This window comes from Oryza sativa, chromosome 10, assembly GCF_034140825.1.
Source record: "Oryza sativa Japonica Group chromosome 10, ASM3414082v1".
NCBI classification, from domain to species: Eukaryota; Viridiplantae; Streptophyta; class Magnoliopsida; order Poales; family Poaceae; genus Oryza; species Oryza sativa.
The window spans coordinates 8956794-8976892 of NC_089044.1; the positions used below are offsets into that span (position 1 = coordinate 8956794).

Below are 20099 nucleotides of genomic sequence, written 5' to 3' on the forward strand. Positions count from 1 at the left end.
CAACAGCGTTAGCAGGACAAGAACGGAGGAGGTCAGCGCAATCATCATGAAGACAGTCGGCGAAGCGGTTCACGATCTCCAGCTCCAAGGCGAGATCAAGTCCATGACATACGATATTGAGATCGCACACCTAACGATAGCGATCCATCTTCATCGTCTAGGGGAGGTTCGTGACGACCTCGCGGTCACCGACCCCCACTCATACCCAGCGGCGGATGCAGGATATTTAGACCCGCTCTTCGAGAAGTCAACAGGCCCTCAAAATTCCATCCCGTACCATTGGACAAATACGGAGGAAGCACTGATCCTGAGGAATTTCTATGCGTCTACTCTACTGTCCTATACACCGCCAGCGCAGACGACAATGCATTGACGAATTATTTGCCGATAGCGTTAAAGGGATCTGCTCGGTCATGGCTCATTCATCTTGCTCCATCATCAATCTCATCCTGGGCAGATCTTTGGCAACAATTCGTCATGAATTTCTAAGGCACATACAAACGACACGCAGTCGAGGACGATCTACACACTCTCAGACAAAACCTAGCGAACCTCTTTGGGACTTCATCTGGCATTTCAACGAATGATGTAATACAATCCCGGAAATCACCAATGCAAGCATTTAAGTTGAGCGTCTGAGATCGCTATACGATCCAAGAGATAGCTACAAGATGGATCACCTTCGCCATAGATTGTGTTAAATTTCTACTGGATGATGAAAACTCAAGCAGTTAGACTTAATTCTTTCTTCTTTTCTACTCAGGCTGAACAAAGGAGAAATAAAGCTCGATTATTGCTGGCTTGTTGCTGGGAAAATTGTTACGGAGAGATTTTTCAAAACGAACACATCAAATCCACTCTAATATGTCCAAAACTCATGGTATAGTGTTTTTTGAACTATTTCATTCCGGTGAAAAACATCTCACTCGCGTGAGTCAAATCTGTAATAAATACACAAGTACTCCGATAACTTACAGTGGCTATCAAAGATTCCTTTTGAATTGGTCATACAGAACTTTAATATTCTATGTTTCAAATGAGAATGCATTTGTACTGAATGTTGATGGCTGAAAATTTGCTTAAATTGATGAATTGGAGTATATAGTAGTAAATAACCAAGTTCATTTGCATAACCTGTTGAGGAAGTTCTGTTTAATAATCCATACTCAATATTGGATTGCATTTTAGTTTTATATATCTTTTTTGGGCTTGGAACACAATTTTGCTAATGGTATCAATATGTTTTCTATGACGGTTGTCCGTCGGACTCCATTCACAGGAATAAACCAACAGAAATGTTTTTTCTGTATGGAAACCAACAAGAAAATTGAATTTTTTCCGTGGCGATTTTTTCAGCTATTACCGATCGTCCACCCAAAGGAAAAAAATTCTAATGGTAAAAGCAGTTTTTCCGATGGTTTCGCTCCTACTAGATGGTGTTGACGATCATTAGCGATCAGTTTCGCCCGTCAATACTACCAAAATAAAGGAGAACTAGTTATGCTTGCAATGCATATTTGTGTTAGAATAATAAATATTCCACTAGCACTAGGATTACTAACCTTTTGCAGGCAATAAACATAAAATGGAGGAGAATCAACATCAAAACAGACGATCAATCAATTGGACGATGTCGAGAATCAGACTTGTGGAAAGATGGGCCAAGAACTCAGAAATGACACGATCAATTGGGCCAAAATTCACAAATCTGGAGTGAGCAATAGGAGAGGAGGCCGCCTGCCAGGAACTGGGCCGGTTGGGCCAACCCAAGGTTTAGCTGAACCAGCCGCAGCGCCGATGGATGCAGCGTTTGGCTGGACGGGTGGGATTGATTCCCAATGACGGTTGGTGGGTATTACTGACCTTTCCAACCGTCATTACTAGCCTATATAAACCCCTCACTCTCTCCATTTCAAGACACACATCAAGCAAGAAGCTTCATACATCTCTCAAGTTTAGTATAGTCTCTAGAGTATAGTGGAATAGAAATATAATAGAATCTTCAGTCCTCGGAGTCTTTGGAAGAATTCGGGTATGGCTCTAGTAGCTTTTCCTTCTTTTGTAAGACTTGTACTTTTATTAGATTATTTTTCTTTATACTACTTTGGTATTGTATTATTTTCCGAGTATATGAATACCAGCTTTACTATATGTTCGAATTATATTTATTATGATGCTAGCTTACCTGGGAGATGCAATGGTGTGGGTATAATGATCGTATTTACGATGACTCTATGTCATGACGATGATATTAGAGTAGTATTTGGTAGTTTAAGCGTGGTGTTTAGATTACTGGATATCATTATTTGGGGTTGTATTTGGGGTTGTATGCTGCGGAAGCGAGGTGGGCCGCTGATAGTGACAGCTCAGGGTATTCCTCCGCGCGTGTATATAGTCCTAAGTTAATTTCTTAGGGAGGGTACTCCTCCGTATTTAGCCCAGGTTGGATGGTCATGACGGATTGTCGTAAGAAACTCGGCAATCAGGGGTGGCTTCTCGAAGCACCAGGAGGGTATCGGAAATAGGATATTAGCTAAGTAATGATATAACTAGGATGTGGGTATAATATATATGTATACTAGAGATATAGGAATAGATCTTTCTATATTATTTCCACTTAGATTAGATAATTATGAATGAGTATAAATGCTTCTGCTTAGTGTCACTCTACCCTCTGAACTATATTAACCCTGCTTGGACTTTTGTTATTACAAGTAATATATAAATTGTATGATTCTCTCTATTATAATCTTTCCACGGAATTAAACAAATACGATAACCTTGGAATACTCTCGGGTGAAATGCTACAATGTTATATCCGTGCGCTTGCGGATGAACTCTGTAACCATAATATATCAGAAGTGTTTCTGCGCTATTGCTGAGAATTATATTTGTAATAATATCGTTTAGAAATACCAACAGATGGGACGATGATTTGGCTAGATATTCGTCAAGATGTTACATTATATAGTACAGCTTTTAAGTTGTTGCACTAGCACAAAATTAAGTACTCCCTCCATTCTATAATATAAGGCATAAATAGTTTTTAAAGTTGTTTCATAATATAAGGCATAGATACATGCATGCCATTAACTAACACATCTTCTTCACCAAAATATTATTATTCAAATTCTTCACCATCAAAATCTCTAATTTTATTGGATGCATGTATTACATTTATTAGATTAATCCAAATTATGAGGTGATAATAATTATTTTTTGGTTTTTGGGTTAAGGGTGGTTGTGTCTTATATTTTGGAATGGAGGGAGCAGTATCACGTCGTTAAAGTTGTTGTATATTGCTAAAACATGGGAGTAATAATTTATTTGCGAACTTAATATCATTATCATTGTTGTTGTTGACTCCTCTTTCATGTTAAAAAATATATATACTCAAATTATTCAACTAGATGGGGTGGTAGGTAAGGGATCTCAGGATGGGACCTGGCACCCATATCCACCAACCACTGTTGTCCCTGAGATAATAGACGCGTGCTTTGCAGAGTGATCCAAAGCTAGCTAGTCCTACCAACAATGGAGGTCGCCGCCATGGAGATCTCTACCTCATTGCTCCTCACCACCGTGGCTCTCTCCGTCATCGTGTGCTACGCCCTGGTCTTCTCCCGCGCCGGGAAGGCGCGTGCGCCGCTGCCGCTGCCGCCTGGCCCCAGGGGATGGCCGGTGCTGGGCAACCTGCCGCAGCTGGGCGGGAAGACGCACCAGACGCTGCACGAGATGACCAAGGTGTACGGCCCGCTGATCCGGCTCCGGTTCGGGAGCTCCGACGTGGTGGTCGCCGGCTCGGCGCCGGTGGCGGCGCAGTTCCTCCGCACCCACGATGCCAACTTCAGCAGCCGGCCACGCAACTCCGGCGGCGAGCACATGGCGTACAACGGCCGGGACGTCGTGTTCGGGCCGTACGGGCCGCGGTGGCGCGCCATGCGGAAGATTTGCGCCGTCAACCTCTTCTCCGCGCGCGCGCTCGACGACCTGCGCGCTTTCCGGGAGCGGGAGGCCGTGCTGATGGTTAGGTCGCTGGCGGAGGCGAGCGCCGCCCCTGGGTCGTCGTCTCCAGCGGCGGTGGTCCTGGGAAAGGAGGTGAATGTCTGCACGACGAACGCGCTGTCGCGCGCCGCGGTCGGGCGCCGCGTGTTCGCCGCCGGCGCGGGCGAGGGCGCGAGGGAGTTCAAAGAGATCGTGCTGGAGGTGATGGAGGTGGGTGGTGTGCTGAACGTCGGCGACTTCGTGCCGGCGCTCCGGTGGCTGGACCCGCAGGGCGTGGTAGCGAGGATGAAAAAGCTGCACCGCCGGTTCGACGACATGATGAACGCGATCATCGCGGAGAGGAGGGCCGGATCACTACTCAAACCAACCGACAGTCGTGAGGAAGGTAAGGACTTGCTTGGCTTGCTCCTGGCTATGGTGCAGGAGCAGGAGTGGCTCGCCGCCGGCGAGGACGACAGGATCACCGACACGGAAATCAAGGCCCTTATCCTGGTTCGTGATTCATGCTCTGATTTAGTAGATAGACACTCACTCGTTCATTGCATATTAACTAAGTAGCTATAATTTTTTAAGAAAAATAATAAAATATATTAGTATATAATATATTACTTTACAAACATATAAATTAAATTAAATTTGATTTTTATAAATAACATATAGATTATAAGATCCACGTTAAATGAGTCTACATCCACTCAATTATTAGAATCTGTCCCCTGAACTTTTTTACTGTTGTCTGTCTACGTCATGTCCAAAACACTAGTAATGTTTGTTTCTCCTTTGTTGAGAATCTGTTTTTCCCACGTCGATGTGCTTTCTGTTCGGAATTTGGTTTGGGAATTTGGGGATATGCGTCGTTTTGCGCACCAGAAGACCAGAACACGTACTTGTCGTCATCACCACTCATTTGGGTAACAGATTATCAAGTAGACTGGTTGTCGGGCTTCCAATAGTAAAATCTAATTCGAGAGCCCTCCTGTTTTAGCGCTATCATTCGACGCTGGCAGAGCCGTCTGATCGCTCGCGTCATTATCGAGTCCATCTGCGTGGGCCTCGCAGTCTACTGGTAATTCTTACGATCACAGATAAAATCCGCAAGCGCACGGGTATACAGATGTAGCACTTCCCCTACGGAGTATTCCAAAGGGTATCGAATCCAAGGAAACATGTGTGGTCAGTTCTTCCTCCGGTTCATCCAAGAACACCAAGCAAAGGATAGGGCGGGATAGCGAGGATTCACTGGTGAGAAATAGTGTCTAGGAAAGTTTAAGTTTAATCCTAACGTAATACTTCAGGCACTGGTAACCCGCTATTCCCAGATGTTGCTCTACTACGTACCCGGACAGGGAAGACTTAAGTGATCTCGAGGGCTGTCACCACCTCTACACCTACCTCAAACGTACTGTGGGATACACAGTAATTACTGGATAACAATTACCTAAACACCACGTCTAAGCAATTAATATCTACTTTAGTATTTATAACTCACCAAAGCAATCTCTATATTTCAGTTGATTATAGTGAACGATAATCCCGTATGCTATTTAGGAACTAACCAAGAGATAATTCTCACAAGATAAATCTAAATTACTCAGGAAGAATATTATATTGAAATCAGAGTAATGAACAAAATAAAAGAAATGAGAGAAGATTACCGACAACTCCAGAATTCTTCCGACTTCTTCTACTCTACTCTCTTCCTATTCTAGTATACAATATAGTACAATAGAGCCTCTTATAATTTAGCTCAATCTTGGAAGTGTGTGTAAGAGTGAAGGAGTGAAACTCCTTATATAGAGGTAGGTATGACTGTTACACGATGCGAATTGTCGGAAATGCCCCGCAACCGCCATCAGGAGATGATCAGGACCATCCACGCCAAACCCCAGCCTGAACGGCTGAGATTTTGGTTCGGCCGAACCAAGGGGTTCGGCCGAACGTGGGCTAGGCCCACCTGGCCTGGCCTTCGGCCCATCTCCTCCGCTGGTCCTCCTTTATCCATTTCTCGGAGTTTTGAGCTGAGTCTTTGATATTTTGATGATCACAACCCATCCTTGTATGAATACACGTTTCCCCTCACTTTAGTCTGATTTTACTCCCAACTTCGGGGTTCAACACCTGCATACAAATGAACACCAACACTAGTGGAATATGTGAGATTAAACACCTATCGCTATATTGAATGTGTTATTATCTGGACTTTATGCAGAGGTTGGCGGTATAGAATCAGCATTTAACAGCCGCCAACATAGTCGTAGGCATGGCTTTCTGGATAAGGATCGAGATGAAACCACTCCAACCACACGTCACACGCAAATCCTGCTTTAGAGAGTCACAGAGAGAGAGGTTACAGTTTCTCCCCCATGTCCTTTTCCTCTTCAAACAATGTTTTCTCTCAAATTACCTATCCGATCAACAATCCGATTACACCATTGTGTTCGTTACAATTAAATCATCACAACAAGCTCTGACATGATTATATTACGATGAAAAAATATTTATATTTATAAATTACTTTTATTATATATGTAAGTTACTTTTATCATACATATAAGTTGCTTTTAGATTTGACTAAATTACTTTTATATTTGACATATAAAAGTAAATTTAATAAAGTCTGAAAGTAGTTTACATATATTATAAAATTAACTTAAAACAAAACGGAAGTAACTTTGTCACGACATTAGAAGTAAATTCGTTGTAGGGATAAAAATATAACTTTATCTAAAATTAAATTTAATTAGCACAAATCAACACACGTAAGTTTAACAATTTTTAAAAGTAACTTCAATGTTAATTGGAAGTAACTTTTGCATGGTTCAAGTTGAAAGGAGATACTAGATGGAGTACAAACTAGCTACCACTAGCTGTGTAGTCACGTCCAATGAAAAAATGCATTAATTAAAGTTACTTTCTTTTTGTTATAGTTACTTCTATAATATATTTAAATTACTTTTAGGCTTTATTGAATTTACTTTTATATGTCTAAGAAGTAATTTAGTGAAATCTAAAAATAATTTAGATATATTATAAAAGTAATTTATTATTTTTCATCAAAATATAATCATGTGAGATCTTGTTATAAAGATTTAATTGTTACAAACACAACGATATAATCGGATCGTAGATCAGATAACTAGTTTAAGAGAAAATTGTATTTGAAATATAGGTGGACAATGTCTCTCATATATGGAGTGGTAGCTGGTTTAGACAAATCAGCTACCACTTGCTGTGTAGTCACGTTCCCAATCGTAAAATCCTCCTTTTCCGTGGGAATAGGATAATGCACCACCTAAATTATTTTAATGCTACCTTACTCTAAACTTCGGATATCCGCACGGTCTTCAAAGCAGTGACAAATCTAGAATTTTTATTTTGGTGTGCCCACACAATCCTCAAAAGCCAAATCAGAGTCACTCATATACACAAATACAGTAAAAGTTCTTTTTTTAAAGGAACACAACAAGGGAGGGCCCCATTGCTAAAAGATTATTATTAAAAAAGAAAGAAGGTTACATAGCAAATTACAACAAAAGGATCCAATCTCTGACTACATGTTGATCACTCACTTTCAACCTAAACAGCAAAAGGAGGAAGTCTCCTTTAAGAAGTTGCCTCCAAGAAAAAAACAAAGGTAATCTGTTCTCAAAAATGAAACCATTCCTTTCTTTCCAAATATTCCAAGCCCCTAAAAGGAACTTTTCTATAAAGCATTGCCCATTGTAAACATGTTTAGCCTTCATGATCATATTGCTCAAACTGAGAGAACTATCCCACAAGATGCCTAAATAAGTGCAACAAGTCACCGAGAAAGGGCACTTAAAGAAAAGATGCATTAAAGTGTCAGTACATCTCTACCGACAAAGAACACAAAACAAATCATAATCTGGTGGAGCACAGTGTTTGTGATCCAGCATAAATTAGTGTTCAATCTATCCATGAAAACAAGCCAGCTAAATACTTTAACCTTGGAGAAAACCTTACTCTTCCAAAGCCACACAAAGTGCTGAGGGGGCTGCAAGTGCCTAAAATTCAGAGCATAAAACTTCTGGGAAGTATATTTCAAACCACCCCAAATATAGGACCAAATATATGGCTATCTCACTCTCCTGAGAAAGATCAATAGTGCTAATAAAATCTGAAAGAGCCTGAAACTCAGTATAAGCTTGGTGAGACAAAGGCAGCTGAAAATTGTCTGACATTTGAGCTGACAGATAGCCATGCACAAATGATATTTTGTTGGCAGCAAATGAATAAAGTCTAGGCATTGAGAAACTGAGAGGGGGATTATCAGACCAAATATCCTCCCAAAAAGAACATGTTAAACCATTCCCCACATTGCATCTAGCAATCCCTCTATAGAAATCCATCAGCTTATAAATATCTCTACACCAAAAAGACCCTTTAGAGATGACAAATGAGGGGCCACTTGATCATAATAAGAGGACCAGATAAGATCAACCCATGGCACATTCCTTCTATTATAGAATTTGTCCAAAAATTTCACCAAAAGAGCTTGATTCCGAATAGAAAGGTTGATAACACCAAGCCCCCCTTTTACTTTAGGTTTACAAACTTTGTCCCAAGCTGCTAAATTTTCTGCTTGAATTCACATATGAACATCTCCAAAGACAATGTTTCCTTGCACTATCAATATTATCAATTACTGTCTTAGGCAACATTATAGTGCACATGTAATTGGTTGGCAAGGAGGAGAAAACTGAATTAACTAGAGTAAGCCTATTACCATATAACAAGAAATCTGAGTTTGCAGACAATCTCCTTTCAATTCCTTCAACTAGAGGAGCAAAATCAACCACTCTAGGCTTAGTTGTTCCCAAAGGCAGACCAAGATAAGTAAAGGGGAGTGAACCAATTTTGCAACCAGAAACCCTAGCAAGCATCTCATCTTTTCCATCACTCAAGTTTTTAGGGATTAAACATGATTTTTGATAGTTAACCTTTAATCTAGTACCTTGAGCAAAAGATTGAAGCAGAACTTTTAGAGTAAAAAGCTCCTTCCCACAATCCTTAACATATAAAAGAGTATCATCTGCATATTGGACCACTGGGAAGTTATTGTCCTGACTATAGGGCAATGGCTTGGATAACAAATACAAATGGTGTGCTATGTTTATTAAAGATTGCAGAAGATCAGCTCCCACAACAAACAACGGCGGTGAAAGGGGTCTTACACCCCCCCTCCCCCCCCCCGCCTACAATGAAAATTCTTTCTAGGAACTCCATTCAGAAGAACTGAAGAGAAGCAGAAGAAAAGATCTTCTGAATCCAGTTTAACCATTTTCTAAAAACCCCATAGCTTTCATCACCAACAAAATAGCTTCATGTTCAATAGTATCAAAGGCTTTCTCAAAGTCCAACTTTAAAAGAACGATTTCCCTTCTTGAGTGGTGACATTGATGAAGAAACTCAAAATTCCAAGCAAGGCAATCCTGAATAGTTCTCCCTTTTATAAAACTATATTGATTTGGATGTATTACTGATAGGATTACCATCTGCAATCTGCCAGCCAACAACTTCGTCAAAATCTTCAGAGAAATCCCCATAAGAGAAATAGGCCTATAGTGATTTATAGTCTCAGGACACAATTTTTTAGGCACCAAAGTGATGAAAGAGTGATTCAAAGGATTCAAGTCTAGAGAGCCTCAATGAAAATCAGCGCATAATTTATAATAATCTTGACATATAATGGGCCAGCATTTCTTAATAAAAAGGCCATTAAAACCATCCGAATCAGGAGCTCTATCAATAGGGAGATTCTTAATAAGCTTATCAACCTCATTCTTAGAAAAGGGGGCATCCAGGATTTCCAAACCGTCTTGTGAAGGGATTAAAGAAGGGAGATCAAAAGGCATACATTCAAAACAAGAAATTCCCATCCTCATCTTAAAAGCATTCCAAGCAGTATGGGCTTTAGCCTCATGATCAGAGAGGGTTGACCCATCCACATCAACCAAAATAGCTATAGAATTCTTCCTGTATGATTCAGTTGCCATTGCATGGAAAAAATTTGTGTTTTCCCCTCCAAATTTAGCCCATCTAATAGTACACCTTTTCTTCCAGTATGTTTGCTTATATTTCTAAGTATGTAAGCAACTTAGATCTGACAAAAACTCTGAAATTCCATTCCAACACAGTGAGATCTCTATATTCCTCAATGATATCAAAAAAAAAAAGATCACAACATTACATTTTGTGATGAGTTTCTGAAGCTTACATAGATTCCTACTCCATTTTATAAGCCCCTTTCTTAAAGCTTTGAGTTTAGATGAAATATTTCTAGCAGCATCCAAAAAACTGCCATGATTAGCCCAAATAGATTGGACTAAATCAAAAAACCTTTCATGCTCAACCTATAAATTCTCAAACCTGAACACATTTGATCTAGGAATAACAACTGCACAATACAGGCGGTATGATCAGAAGTTGACCTAGCTAAAGGCTTGAATAAAGTATTAGGAAAAGAGGAAGACCAACTAGTAGAAGTGAAAAACCAGTCCAATTGCTCAAGTTGAGGGTGATTTTGCATGTTACTCCAGGTAAAGGCCATGCCCTTAATAGGGACTTCCACTAAACCCAAATTACTGATGACCTCATTAAAAAGAAAAATATCATTCATATCCGCTCCTGGCTTATTTCTATTTAGAACTGAACGATAGAAGTTAAAATCACCAAGCAACAGCCAAAAATCACCAACAGGAATTTGGAGACTATAAAGCCAAGCCAAAAAAATTAGACCTTTCAACACCAGTACAGGGCTCATAAATAGTAACCATTGTCCAAGATAAACTAGAATCATTAGAAGTAAAAGTGAGCTGGACAACAAAACTTTCAATTGTGATATTCATAACAGAGAAGACATAACTATTCCAGCAAACCAAAATACCCCCAAATGCACCCCTAGAAGGGGAAAAAAGCAAATTTGTCAAAACGCTTAGGGGTGAACTTCCTAATGAAGGAATGATCAAAATTACTTCTCTTAGTTTCATGTAAACAAAAAAAAATGCACATCCGCTTTCCTCTATCTTATTCCTAATAGCCAACCACCCATCATCAGAATTTATGCCTCTTACATTCTAACACAGAACATTCCAGTCCTAAAAGCACCATTCATTTTAAACAGTGATAGTAGTGTAGATCATATCTTACATAACACAAACAAAGAAATGAAACAATGTTAATGAAACACTTTTTTAAGCTTAGAAATGCTTGCACGCACCATCATTAATGATTCATTGTAACTTATTGATTTCACATTTCACAAATATGCATCATCCAAACAAAGTAAAATTGTAAAAGCTAGAAAATTAGCTGTGCTACGAGCCTACTAACTTGCCTGATTACCCCCTATACTGGTTAGGATAATGGTTATAATAGCCGTAACCAGCAAATCGAGACTAAAGATCTCGATCTTTAGTACCGGTTGAAATAACAAGTACTAAAGATGCATACCAAGTCAAAAAACTATATGTGGGATGTGGGACTCAAACTTACGATCTCTCACCCCAATCCTCACGTGCGTTACCATCCCACCTAGTACACACATCTGACTTAGATAAATATGCTTTCTTTTTAATCTAATCGTAAAGACATCTTTAGTAAAAATATCTTTAGTCCAAGTTAGTATTACCAACAGAGAATAAAGATCCTCCAGCATTATTTTTGGTTGGTGATACCAACCGGTACTAAAGAAGTATTTTTAGTACCGATTAGTAACATTAACCATGAGTAAAACTGTTTCTAGGGAGTTAGACTTTTAGAATCGGTACTAAAGAATCTTATACCAGTTCTTAATCCAACCAAGATATTTTTTATTTTGGATACCACAATAAAAAGATCAGTTATATAGTAAATGTTGGTGCTACTTGACTGGTTGGCGGTGACAACTACCGTCGGCCATAGCGTGCCTGCGTGTCGTGGGCTGCACCACTACGCTGGACTCCATCTCACTGCCCGTTGTGCAGCGCTCGCCGCTTCGCATGTGCCACAAGACGAGAGATGAGATACAGAGAAAACCCTATACACGCACGTGCACGCCCGATAGATTCGTGTGCTGGTGGAGTCCAGACAATGCAGCGGGGCCTTGCACTCTATTTCGGCATTTATTTATTTATTGTGACCAGGCACCAACCGATCATTTAGGCCTATTGCTGCATACTGCTTTTTAAAATTATTTTGCAAATTTTGGGTATGCTGCCAGTCCATACCGGGAAGGCAGGAACCCGTCCGCCCCTCTTTGAAGTACTACTAATACATGTTACATTATCATTTTTAATAATATGTTTATAAAAATATTGAAAACATTGCCACATGAATGTGTTTATATTATAAATATATTATTATATACCATTTTTCATATATTAAATTTTAGTTATTTTTATATAGACCCATCCTATGATGTCATATGTCTTTCTGCTGACTATGCAGAATCTATTCGTGGCGGGCACAGACACAACATCAACCATAGTTGAGTGGACAATGGCAGAGCTGATTCGACACCCAGATATCCTCAAGCACGCCCAAGAGGAGCTAGATGTTGTTGTGGGTCGTGATAGGCTCCTCTCAGAGTCGGATCTATCACATCTCACCTTCTTCCATGCTATCATCAAGGAGACATTCCGTCTACATCCATCAACACCGCTCTCGCTGCCACGCATGGCATCTGAGGAGTGTGAGATCGCAGGCTACCGTATCCCCAAGGGTGCAGAGTTGCTGGTCAATGTGTGGGGGATCGCCCGTGACCCAGCCATATGGCCTGACCCACTAGAGTACAAGCCCTCTCGGTTCCTCCCCGGTGGGACGCACACTGATGTGGATGTCAAGGGAAATGATTTCGGACTTATACCATTCGGTGCAGGGCGAAGGATATGCGCCGGCCTCAGTTGGGGCCTGCGGATGGTCACCATGACAGCGGCCACGCTGGTGCATGCATTCGACTGGCAGCTACCAGCGGACCAGACGCCAGACAAGCTCAATATGGATGAGGCGTTTACCCTCCTGCTGCAAAGGGCAGAGCCATTGGTGGTTCACCCGGTACCAAGGCTTCTCCCATCCGCTTACAATATTGCATAAAGATTTACGAGTTGAATATAATTAACGAAAAGTTATTTCCGTGTGTGTGGCATCAAATAAATAGAGGGTATGAACTTTTGTCATGGTGTTGCATCATTGTTGTATGTTGGTAGATTGGTTTTTCACGAGTATCTATACTCCTTATAAAAAGGAGTAGTGGTGATGATTCTGCTACCACCCCACTACCAACTCTTATCTTTTTTTAAGGACATCTAGGATTAGTGGGCCCATATGTCATTACTCTCACCAACTTTTATTCTTGTGAAAGGTTATTACCGTGCGAATAAATAGTGGGTTTGAACTGTCGTTGTGTTATATCATTCGATGTATGTTGATTGGTTTTGTTTTTCACAAGGAGTATACATATATTAAGGGACAGAATAATTGTCAGTCGCTAAAAAAATTGCAATCCATCAGTCGATCTGTGTCATCCGATCTAGAATCAAAGATGTGAATCTTTGTTGGGCCGTGGGTTAATGTTCTTACTGGGCAAATTCGATGAAACTGTTACAGAAGTTAATGTTGTCGTTGTCTTGCATATAATATAATCCGAACCGAAAAAATATTCAGATTTGCACTATAATTACGTGAAACTTGCACTAACTTTGTGCAATTTCAACTTATGATATGTGCATGCAACATATAAATAAAGTATAAAACATAGGAAATGCACTAATCAAAAGGTGCATCAAACTGCAAACTTGCGGCACAAAGGGCATCAAACTCGCTTGGTTCAGCACTCCGGCTGCTTTGCTTATGCAAATTCATACACTTCTGTACGGCTTTCCTGCCTTTGCTGTCATATTTGGAAAATTCGTCGCCACACATGTGCAGTTGCATGCTCTATCTAATGCTCTGTAAATGGCATATGCGCTTGCTCCATTTGGAACCAAAATATTAATATCAGAAGATTATTGTTCAGTGTGAAAGCAATATATACAAATATGTACCTCAAAAAGTCACTTAGTGTATAAACCTCCGATAAGTGCAAGAAAAAATAAGTTGTATATTCAATATACTGGAACTTGCATCAATTATAAATGTGTCATTCTGTATGAAGGGTTGTCCAAAGACTTGTGAATCTGATTTAGTAGCTTTGTGAATATGATTTATGAGATGGTAAATATGTGAACTTTGCTACATATACGATAGTTCAAAGAGCAGAACTATCTGAAGGGCAGAGGCTGCTAAAAATAAATCTAAAGTATAGTCTCCTGCGATGTTTGTCAAAAACAAAAATATTGCTCCAAAATTGAGCCGCTATTACCAGCCACTGAACCATAAAGGTCAGATAGACGGAAAAAAAAATCCCACCGCATGTGTAAAATTGTGGCGGGTTATGCTTGATTTGCCAAGCATCTACACAGAACGAAAAAAAAAACAGAGAAGAAAATCAATTATTACAAAACATTATAATTAAAGTTGCATATTATGGAGATTATGGGTACCATATATCCATATAGACATATATCCATATAAACAGCTTATCCGACTAAAGATATATCGAGCATTGTCGAATTTACATCGTCCGGTGCCATTTGTGACCATCACATGATTTTGGATTAGTGGAATCCATGCATGGATAAAAAGCCACTGAATTCTTAATATTTACATATGATCACAAATTAACACCATTCGGTATAAAGTCTGCGAATGCCGAACATTGGGCAAGGGAGACATTGTTGAGTCTTTAGCATGCCAACTATAGCCTGAAACGTGCTCATCATACCACATAAACAGGCAACCAAATGTATTACACATCCCAAGACACTTGACTCAAATTGCTAAACCTCTATAATATCTCAATTACCCAAAATTCTTACTTATGCTCAGCTAACCCCAGAAAATTGCTATCTTTGCACTTTCATCTAAGCCAAGTTATCAATTACATAAAGACATTACTTATATACAAATATAGACAAATAACTTAGCTACATACATAGGGCCAACCGGCCAAATGTTAATGTCCATCGGAAGCATGTCTACCCAAATTAACCCACAAGCAACAGACTAGGGGTAGACCACTAGATAGGGCCATCCTAAACTGGCAAACGGTACCGAGCACTTATCTACTTGCAGTGAAGTCTAAACAAAGATATATGAACAAAGTATGAGTCAGTACATTAATGTACTGGCAAAGCTAGCGCACAATCAAACCTACATATATGAAGGCTATAATTCAAAGAGAGGCTATATGTTGTCTCAATTTTCGCATAAAGCCAATTTTGATTCACAAATATTTTGCAACGTATTTAAAGTAAACATTTGCAATATGTAAAGCATATAAATCACAGCATGGTGTTAACATCTATGCTAATATAAAAAGGAGGAGTTGTGCCTAGCAATCCTACGGGTGAAATCATCCCCTCTCATCTCATTCGTCCATCGACGATCGACTCTAATCTTATCCATCCGTTGTCCTCCTCGCCGATTGCACCGATTCCGCACCCACGCGATGACCCGTCGCGCAAATCCCCGCCGCGCTGACTCCGCCCCGCGATTCCCCGCCGCCTCCTCGCTTCTCCTCCCTCCGCACGCATCCTCCTTCCTCGCGACGGGCCAGCGCCGCCGCACCGCCGGACCAGCGCCGCCATCCCAAATCGCAAACAGCCAAACCCCACCAGGCAGACCCGGACCAGCGCCGCTACGCCTCCGGCCTTCCACCAACGACTCCGGTGCTACCACCGGTGCCGGCACGATACGGACGCCGCTATTCCTCCCACCTCCTTGCCGCAGGTCGCGAGTCACCGCGATTGGCACCTCCTTGCCGGACACCGCGCGACCCCCCTAGATTCACGCCCAAGCTCCGGCCGACGGTTTCCTCTCGGCTCTCGCGACACGAGACCACGCATTTCATCCCCTGATGATCCCCTTCCGTGCACCGGTAACTCCATCTCGATCCCCTTCTCCTCCGTGAATGACAGATCAATGTCCCCTCTTCTCCATACCGTGCGTGGCTAGCGCTATGGAGCACTTCTCCAACTGAACCAGCCATCTTCTCATCTGCGCCACCAATGCACCCTCAATCTCCATGGCCAGTTGGCCACACACTCAATCTTCGTCGTCGCAGCTCCTCCTGTCAACACCTGCTCTCCGTCAACAAACCACCGGCCAACTCATGTGAGTCATTAAATTTCTTTGATTTGTTTGTGGTCGACTGCTATGAGATTTATGCTATATTGGTAATGCTAACCATGGGCTATTGTAATGCAGCTCTCCAGCTAAGAACGTGAGATGTCGGTGGTAATTTTTAGCCGACCAGAGATGCTGGCAATCTTGCGGAAACAACAGGCATGGTGACAGATTTCTGTTCTTTTTTTACCTATGAGGAGATTGTTGAAAGCTGTTTTTTTTTTACTAATGCAATCTCTCTGCATATATTTCTGATGCTAATCAGGTGTTAAATCTTTTCTTTATGCACACAAGATGGTCGATGAAATTACCCAATGCATGACATGCACTGAAATGCTTCCCTCGCATTCTACAACTACTACTGTTATGACTTATGACAAGTTGGATGTTGATGATTGGAACTTTGGGAGACTGTCTTGGGAGGATAAGAACCACAGAAACCGCTTTGCTTTCCTTGCGCTCGGGTGTGCACAATTATTACGATGTGCCAGCAACTGAAATGAGCGGTCAATTTGTTGTTGTGCACTTGTCCACGTTGTAGAGTGGCTGTTTTCTATTCTCTGGTTGAATTGGAATTTTTTTTCCTCACTTGTATCTGTTAGTACGCAAGGAATTGCCCACAGCCAATGAGTTACAGGGAAATGGAACTTGGAGATACAGATATATACATACTGGAGATGGCTCTGTTAGTAGCTTCAGAGGTGATGGCTTTGGGGTGTCCACCAACCTCGAGATCACAATACATACTCCAAAGGCTTCAGGTACAACAAAGTATTGCCTTTCTTTTTTTTTACTGTTCAGAAGGAATTATGAAAGTATTTAAATTGAGTATAAAAAGATATGGTGTTGCTAACTTCAAGAAAATGTCTCACCCAATTTCTGCTTTTCCTGTCTGGTTAAACAATTACCCCTTGTAGAGCAAGTGAGCATAAAGTAGAGGTCATTATATTTTTCTTTTTGCTGCAATTATGTTTCCAAATGAATTAAATTATGCCTGTACAATTTGTTCACAGGCAAGTTCATAATTTTTCAATTTAGTTCAGTTCTCAGTTTCCATCTGAATATATGGATCATCATAACACTGGCAAACTGTATATACAGCTCTGTGGCATGAATTTGTTGGATTCATGCTATTGATCCTTGGCTCGGTCAATTTATTTTTCTACATGTGTATATGCACTGAGAAGAGTCAACAGAAAGGAATGATGAGTAATGAGGCTTGAAGGAATAATAGTCTGTAAGGTGATGCATTTATATTAGTTTAACAAACAAAGGGAAGATTGATTCATGCATATTAGTTTAGCAAACAAAGTGAAGAATTGATGCGAAGGATCTGATCATGCTTTGGATCTAAATACCAAATTGATACTTTCTTGTTTGGGGAAAACATTTTTTTCCTGTTAACTTTGTTAAATGCTTTAGTTTATGGTTTTTACACAATGCCTTTATTTTATCACTGGAATAATGTGAAACTATTAAGTTACCAAATACTCTGTTTTCTTACCAGATGATATTTTACGTCTCCAGCTCACTTTGTGCACTCTTAGTATTTGCATTGCATTGTGTCTTCCTTAGCTATAAATGCAGCAATCTGAAAGAAACTATATTGAAATGCCAAAGTAGGAAACATCTAATATATTATGGAGTAGAATAGTATATATTTGCTAATAAAGAATTTTTTATGACCTGGTTTAAGTTATATATAGCTTTCTTCAAGAATATAAATTTTATAATCATCTCTCCATTTGCCACCTTATCTTGAAGAAGTTTAGTTACCGTCATCCTTAGGAATCGTAATTTGTTGATCAAAATAATTTTCGTAGCTTCTAATGTACATGACTTAAATTTAATTTCCATCCCCAGTATAGCCAACATGAAGGCTCATAACTGTGGATTATGAAGGAAGGTTTTGAGGTGCTGAAGCAAACTAATTAGGGAAATATTCAATATATTTCTGGTATTTGAAGTTGGTTCGTGCACTGACATGGTTGGATCTATACTATTGACAGAAGTGATATTGGGAGTCTTTTGTTCAATTGGTAGTGTCCACCAACAATGACAGTGATCGAGAGGCAAGTTGTCGTCCATGACCAGAGATTAAGAAGAATAACCTCTATTATTTGAAGTAATCGGCATTGAACACGGTGATTCGGTGAAAACTACAAGTTGGTAAGCCGAATCTGTTTTGGAGCAAGGTAAGCCTCCTTTGGGACAGAATGGCAGGGATACACTCCTTCAAGAATAAATGGAGCTTGTGAGAACTATGAACACTTCTTGATATTTAGCTTTGATTGCCCATATAGTATTGTTCTTGTTTTTTTTTCATGTTCATGAAAAATGTTTGAAAACGAGGATCGTGTGAATTAAGAAATGATCATTTAAGGGTTTTTGTTTCTTTATTGTTAGACGCTTAGCACTTGCTTATTTGTAACACTATGAAGTTGCAAAACTACTTATACAAAGTTGATTAATTGGGCTCAAGTTCCAATCAAATGGTATTTACTTATTGTTGTAAATTGGTACATGCAATAGAAACTTTGAATGTATATTTCTTCACCTGGCAACTGACGTGACCGATATGATCAAATTTTGGGGCATAAAGGTTTGGGGTAGTGATATTTGTCATCTGTCTCCCATTGTTCTTTTATTGTCGTTGGTCAAAGATAGTATATATCTTGCCCTGCTGTTCTTCGGTTGGGTTAATGGTTAGTATAGAAAAAGAACTTCAAATCACTATTATCTTTTTTTTTCCAGAAAATAGTAAGCACTGCTGTGCACAATTAGATATCAAATGTTTTAAACATTCTACACATAAATGTACATAGACGGTTCAATCAAATAACGATCATAACGTGCATTGCACGTGCACGATTACTAGTAAATAAATAAGTGTCATTCCTTACTACCCAACTGGTAGTAAGGCAACGTCATATAGCATCATTCCTTAGTACCCAACCGGTAGTAAGGCAACAATATCATATACGTTACTCAACATCATTTCAAATCATCAAGTTCCAAAAGCATTTATAAAACACAAAACTATACCCACAGCACATCACTATGTCACTCACTGACTGTGAGCGCGGTTAGTCGATTAGTTTTAGATTCTGCCGAGTTTATACAGCTTTATCCACATGATGTGAATTGCTCTAGTTTATTCGGTACCCGTCAGCATAACCACACTCTACACGTTGAATGTGGTCTAGAGGTTAAAATGTAGCCTTTACATTAAACTAGACCTAATGCCTAGCCTTGCACCAGCACGACAAATGTGAATTCACCCTAGGAATAACCTAGAGCCATTAGGTGGCAGGCCCACGCCTTAAACCTAACGCAGTGGCGGCAAAAGCATATGTTTCCCCATGAGGCATTGTACCATTGTATTGGACAAACTTAGAGACCTAAACTACTCTCAGCGAGTAAATAAGTAGCTCCTCTAGACAACCCTACTACCTTTACAGGTCAATAGGAAGGCTAGACATTACATAACTTAATTGGATAAGGCCACCCCATAAATAGCACATGTGGATGTATGGTAAACATAAGTGGATGCGGTGGCGAATCCAACGGGAGGCCCAGGGTTGGCCTAGCACCCCTCATGGCACATGCGAAAGACACCCCCTTGGATGATTAATTGTCATGCCCAGAAATTCGCTACCAAAATTTCAAGCAGAATGTGTATTAAAATCTCTGTCCAAGACTAGCCGGAGTACGCAAACGACAATTTGATAAACAGATCCACGTCTTACAAAAATAATAAATAATTCTTACAAACGCAGCGAAAATAAACAACTAAACTGGACTTAATCTTCACGACCAAAAGCGAAGCATCCTCCATAGAACCACAGGCATCCTCAATGTCCGAAACA

At 40.2% G+C, this 20099-nt stretch overlaps 1 protein-coding gene and 1 long non-coding RNA gene across 2 annotated transcripts; both read left to right on the plus strand.

The window, feature by feature from the left end:
* Nucleotides 1–3412: 3412 nt before the first annotated feature.
* On the plus strand, nucleotides 3413–13400 carry LOC4348299 (flavonoid 3'-monooxygenase CYP75B4-like). Its single transcript, XM_015757228.3, has 2 exons — nucleotides 3413–4497; nucleotides 12454–13400. Exons 1-2 carry the CDS (start codon nucleotides 3535–3537, stop codon nucleotides 13096–13098), a joined length of 1608 nt encoding a protein of 535 aa, XP_015612714.1. The 5' UTR covers nucleotides 3413–3534; the 3' UTR covers nucleotides 13099–13400.
* A 2131-nt stretch (nucleotides 13401–15531) lies between these two features.
* On the plus strand, nucleotides 15532–18629 carry LOC136353750 (uncharacterized). The gene is made up of 4 exons (XR_010737151.1): nucleotides 15532–16218; nucleotides 16312–16389; nucleotides 16496–16991; nucleotides 18240–18629. It is a non-coding gene; the product is annotated as an uncharacterized lncRNA (long non-coding RNA).
* Nucleotides 18630–20099: the final 1470 nt, after the last annotated feature.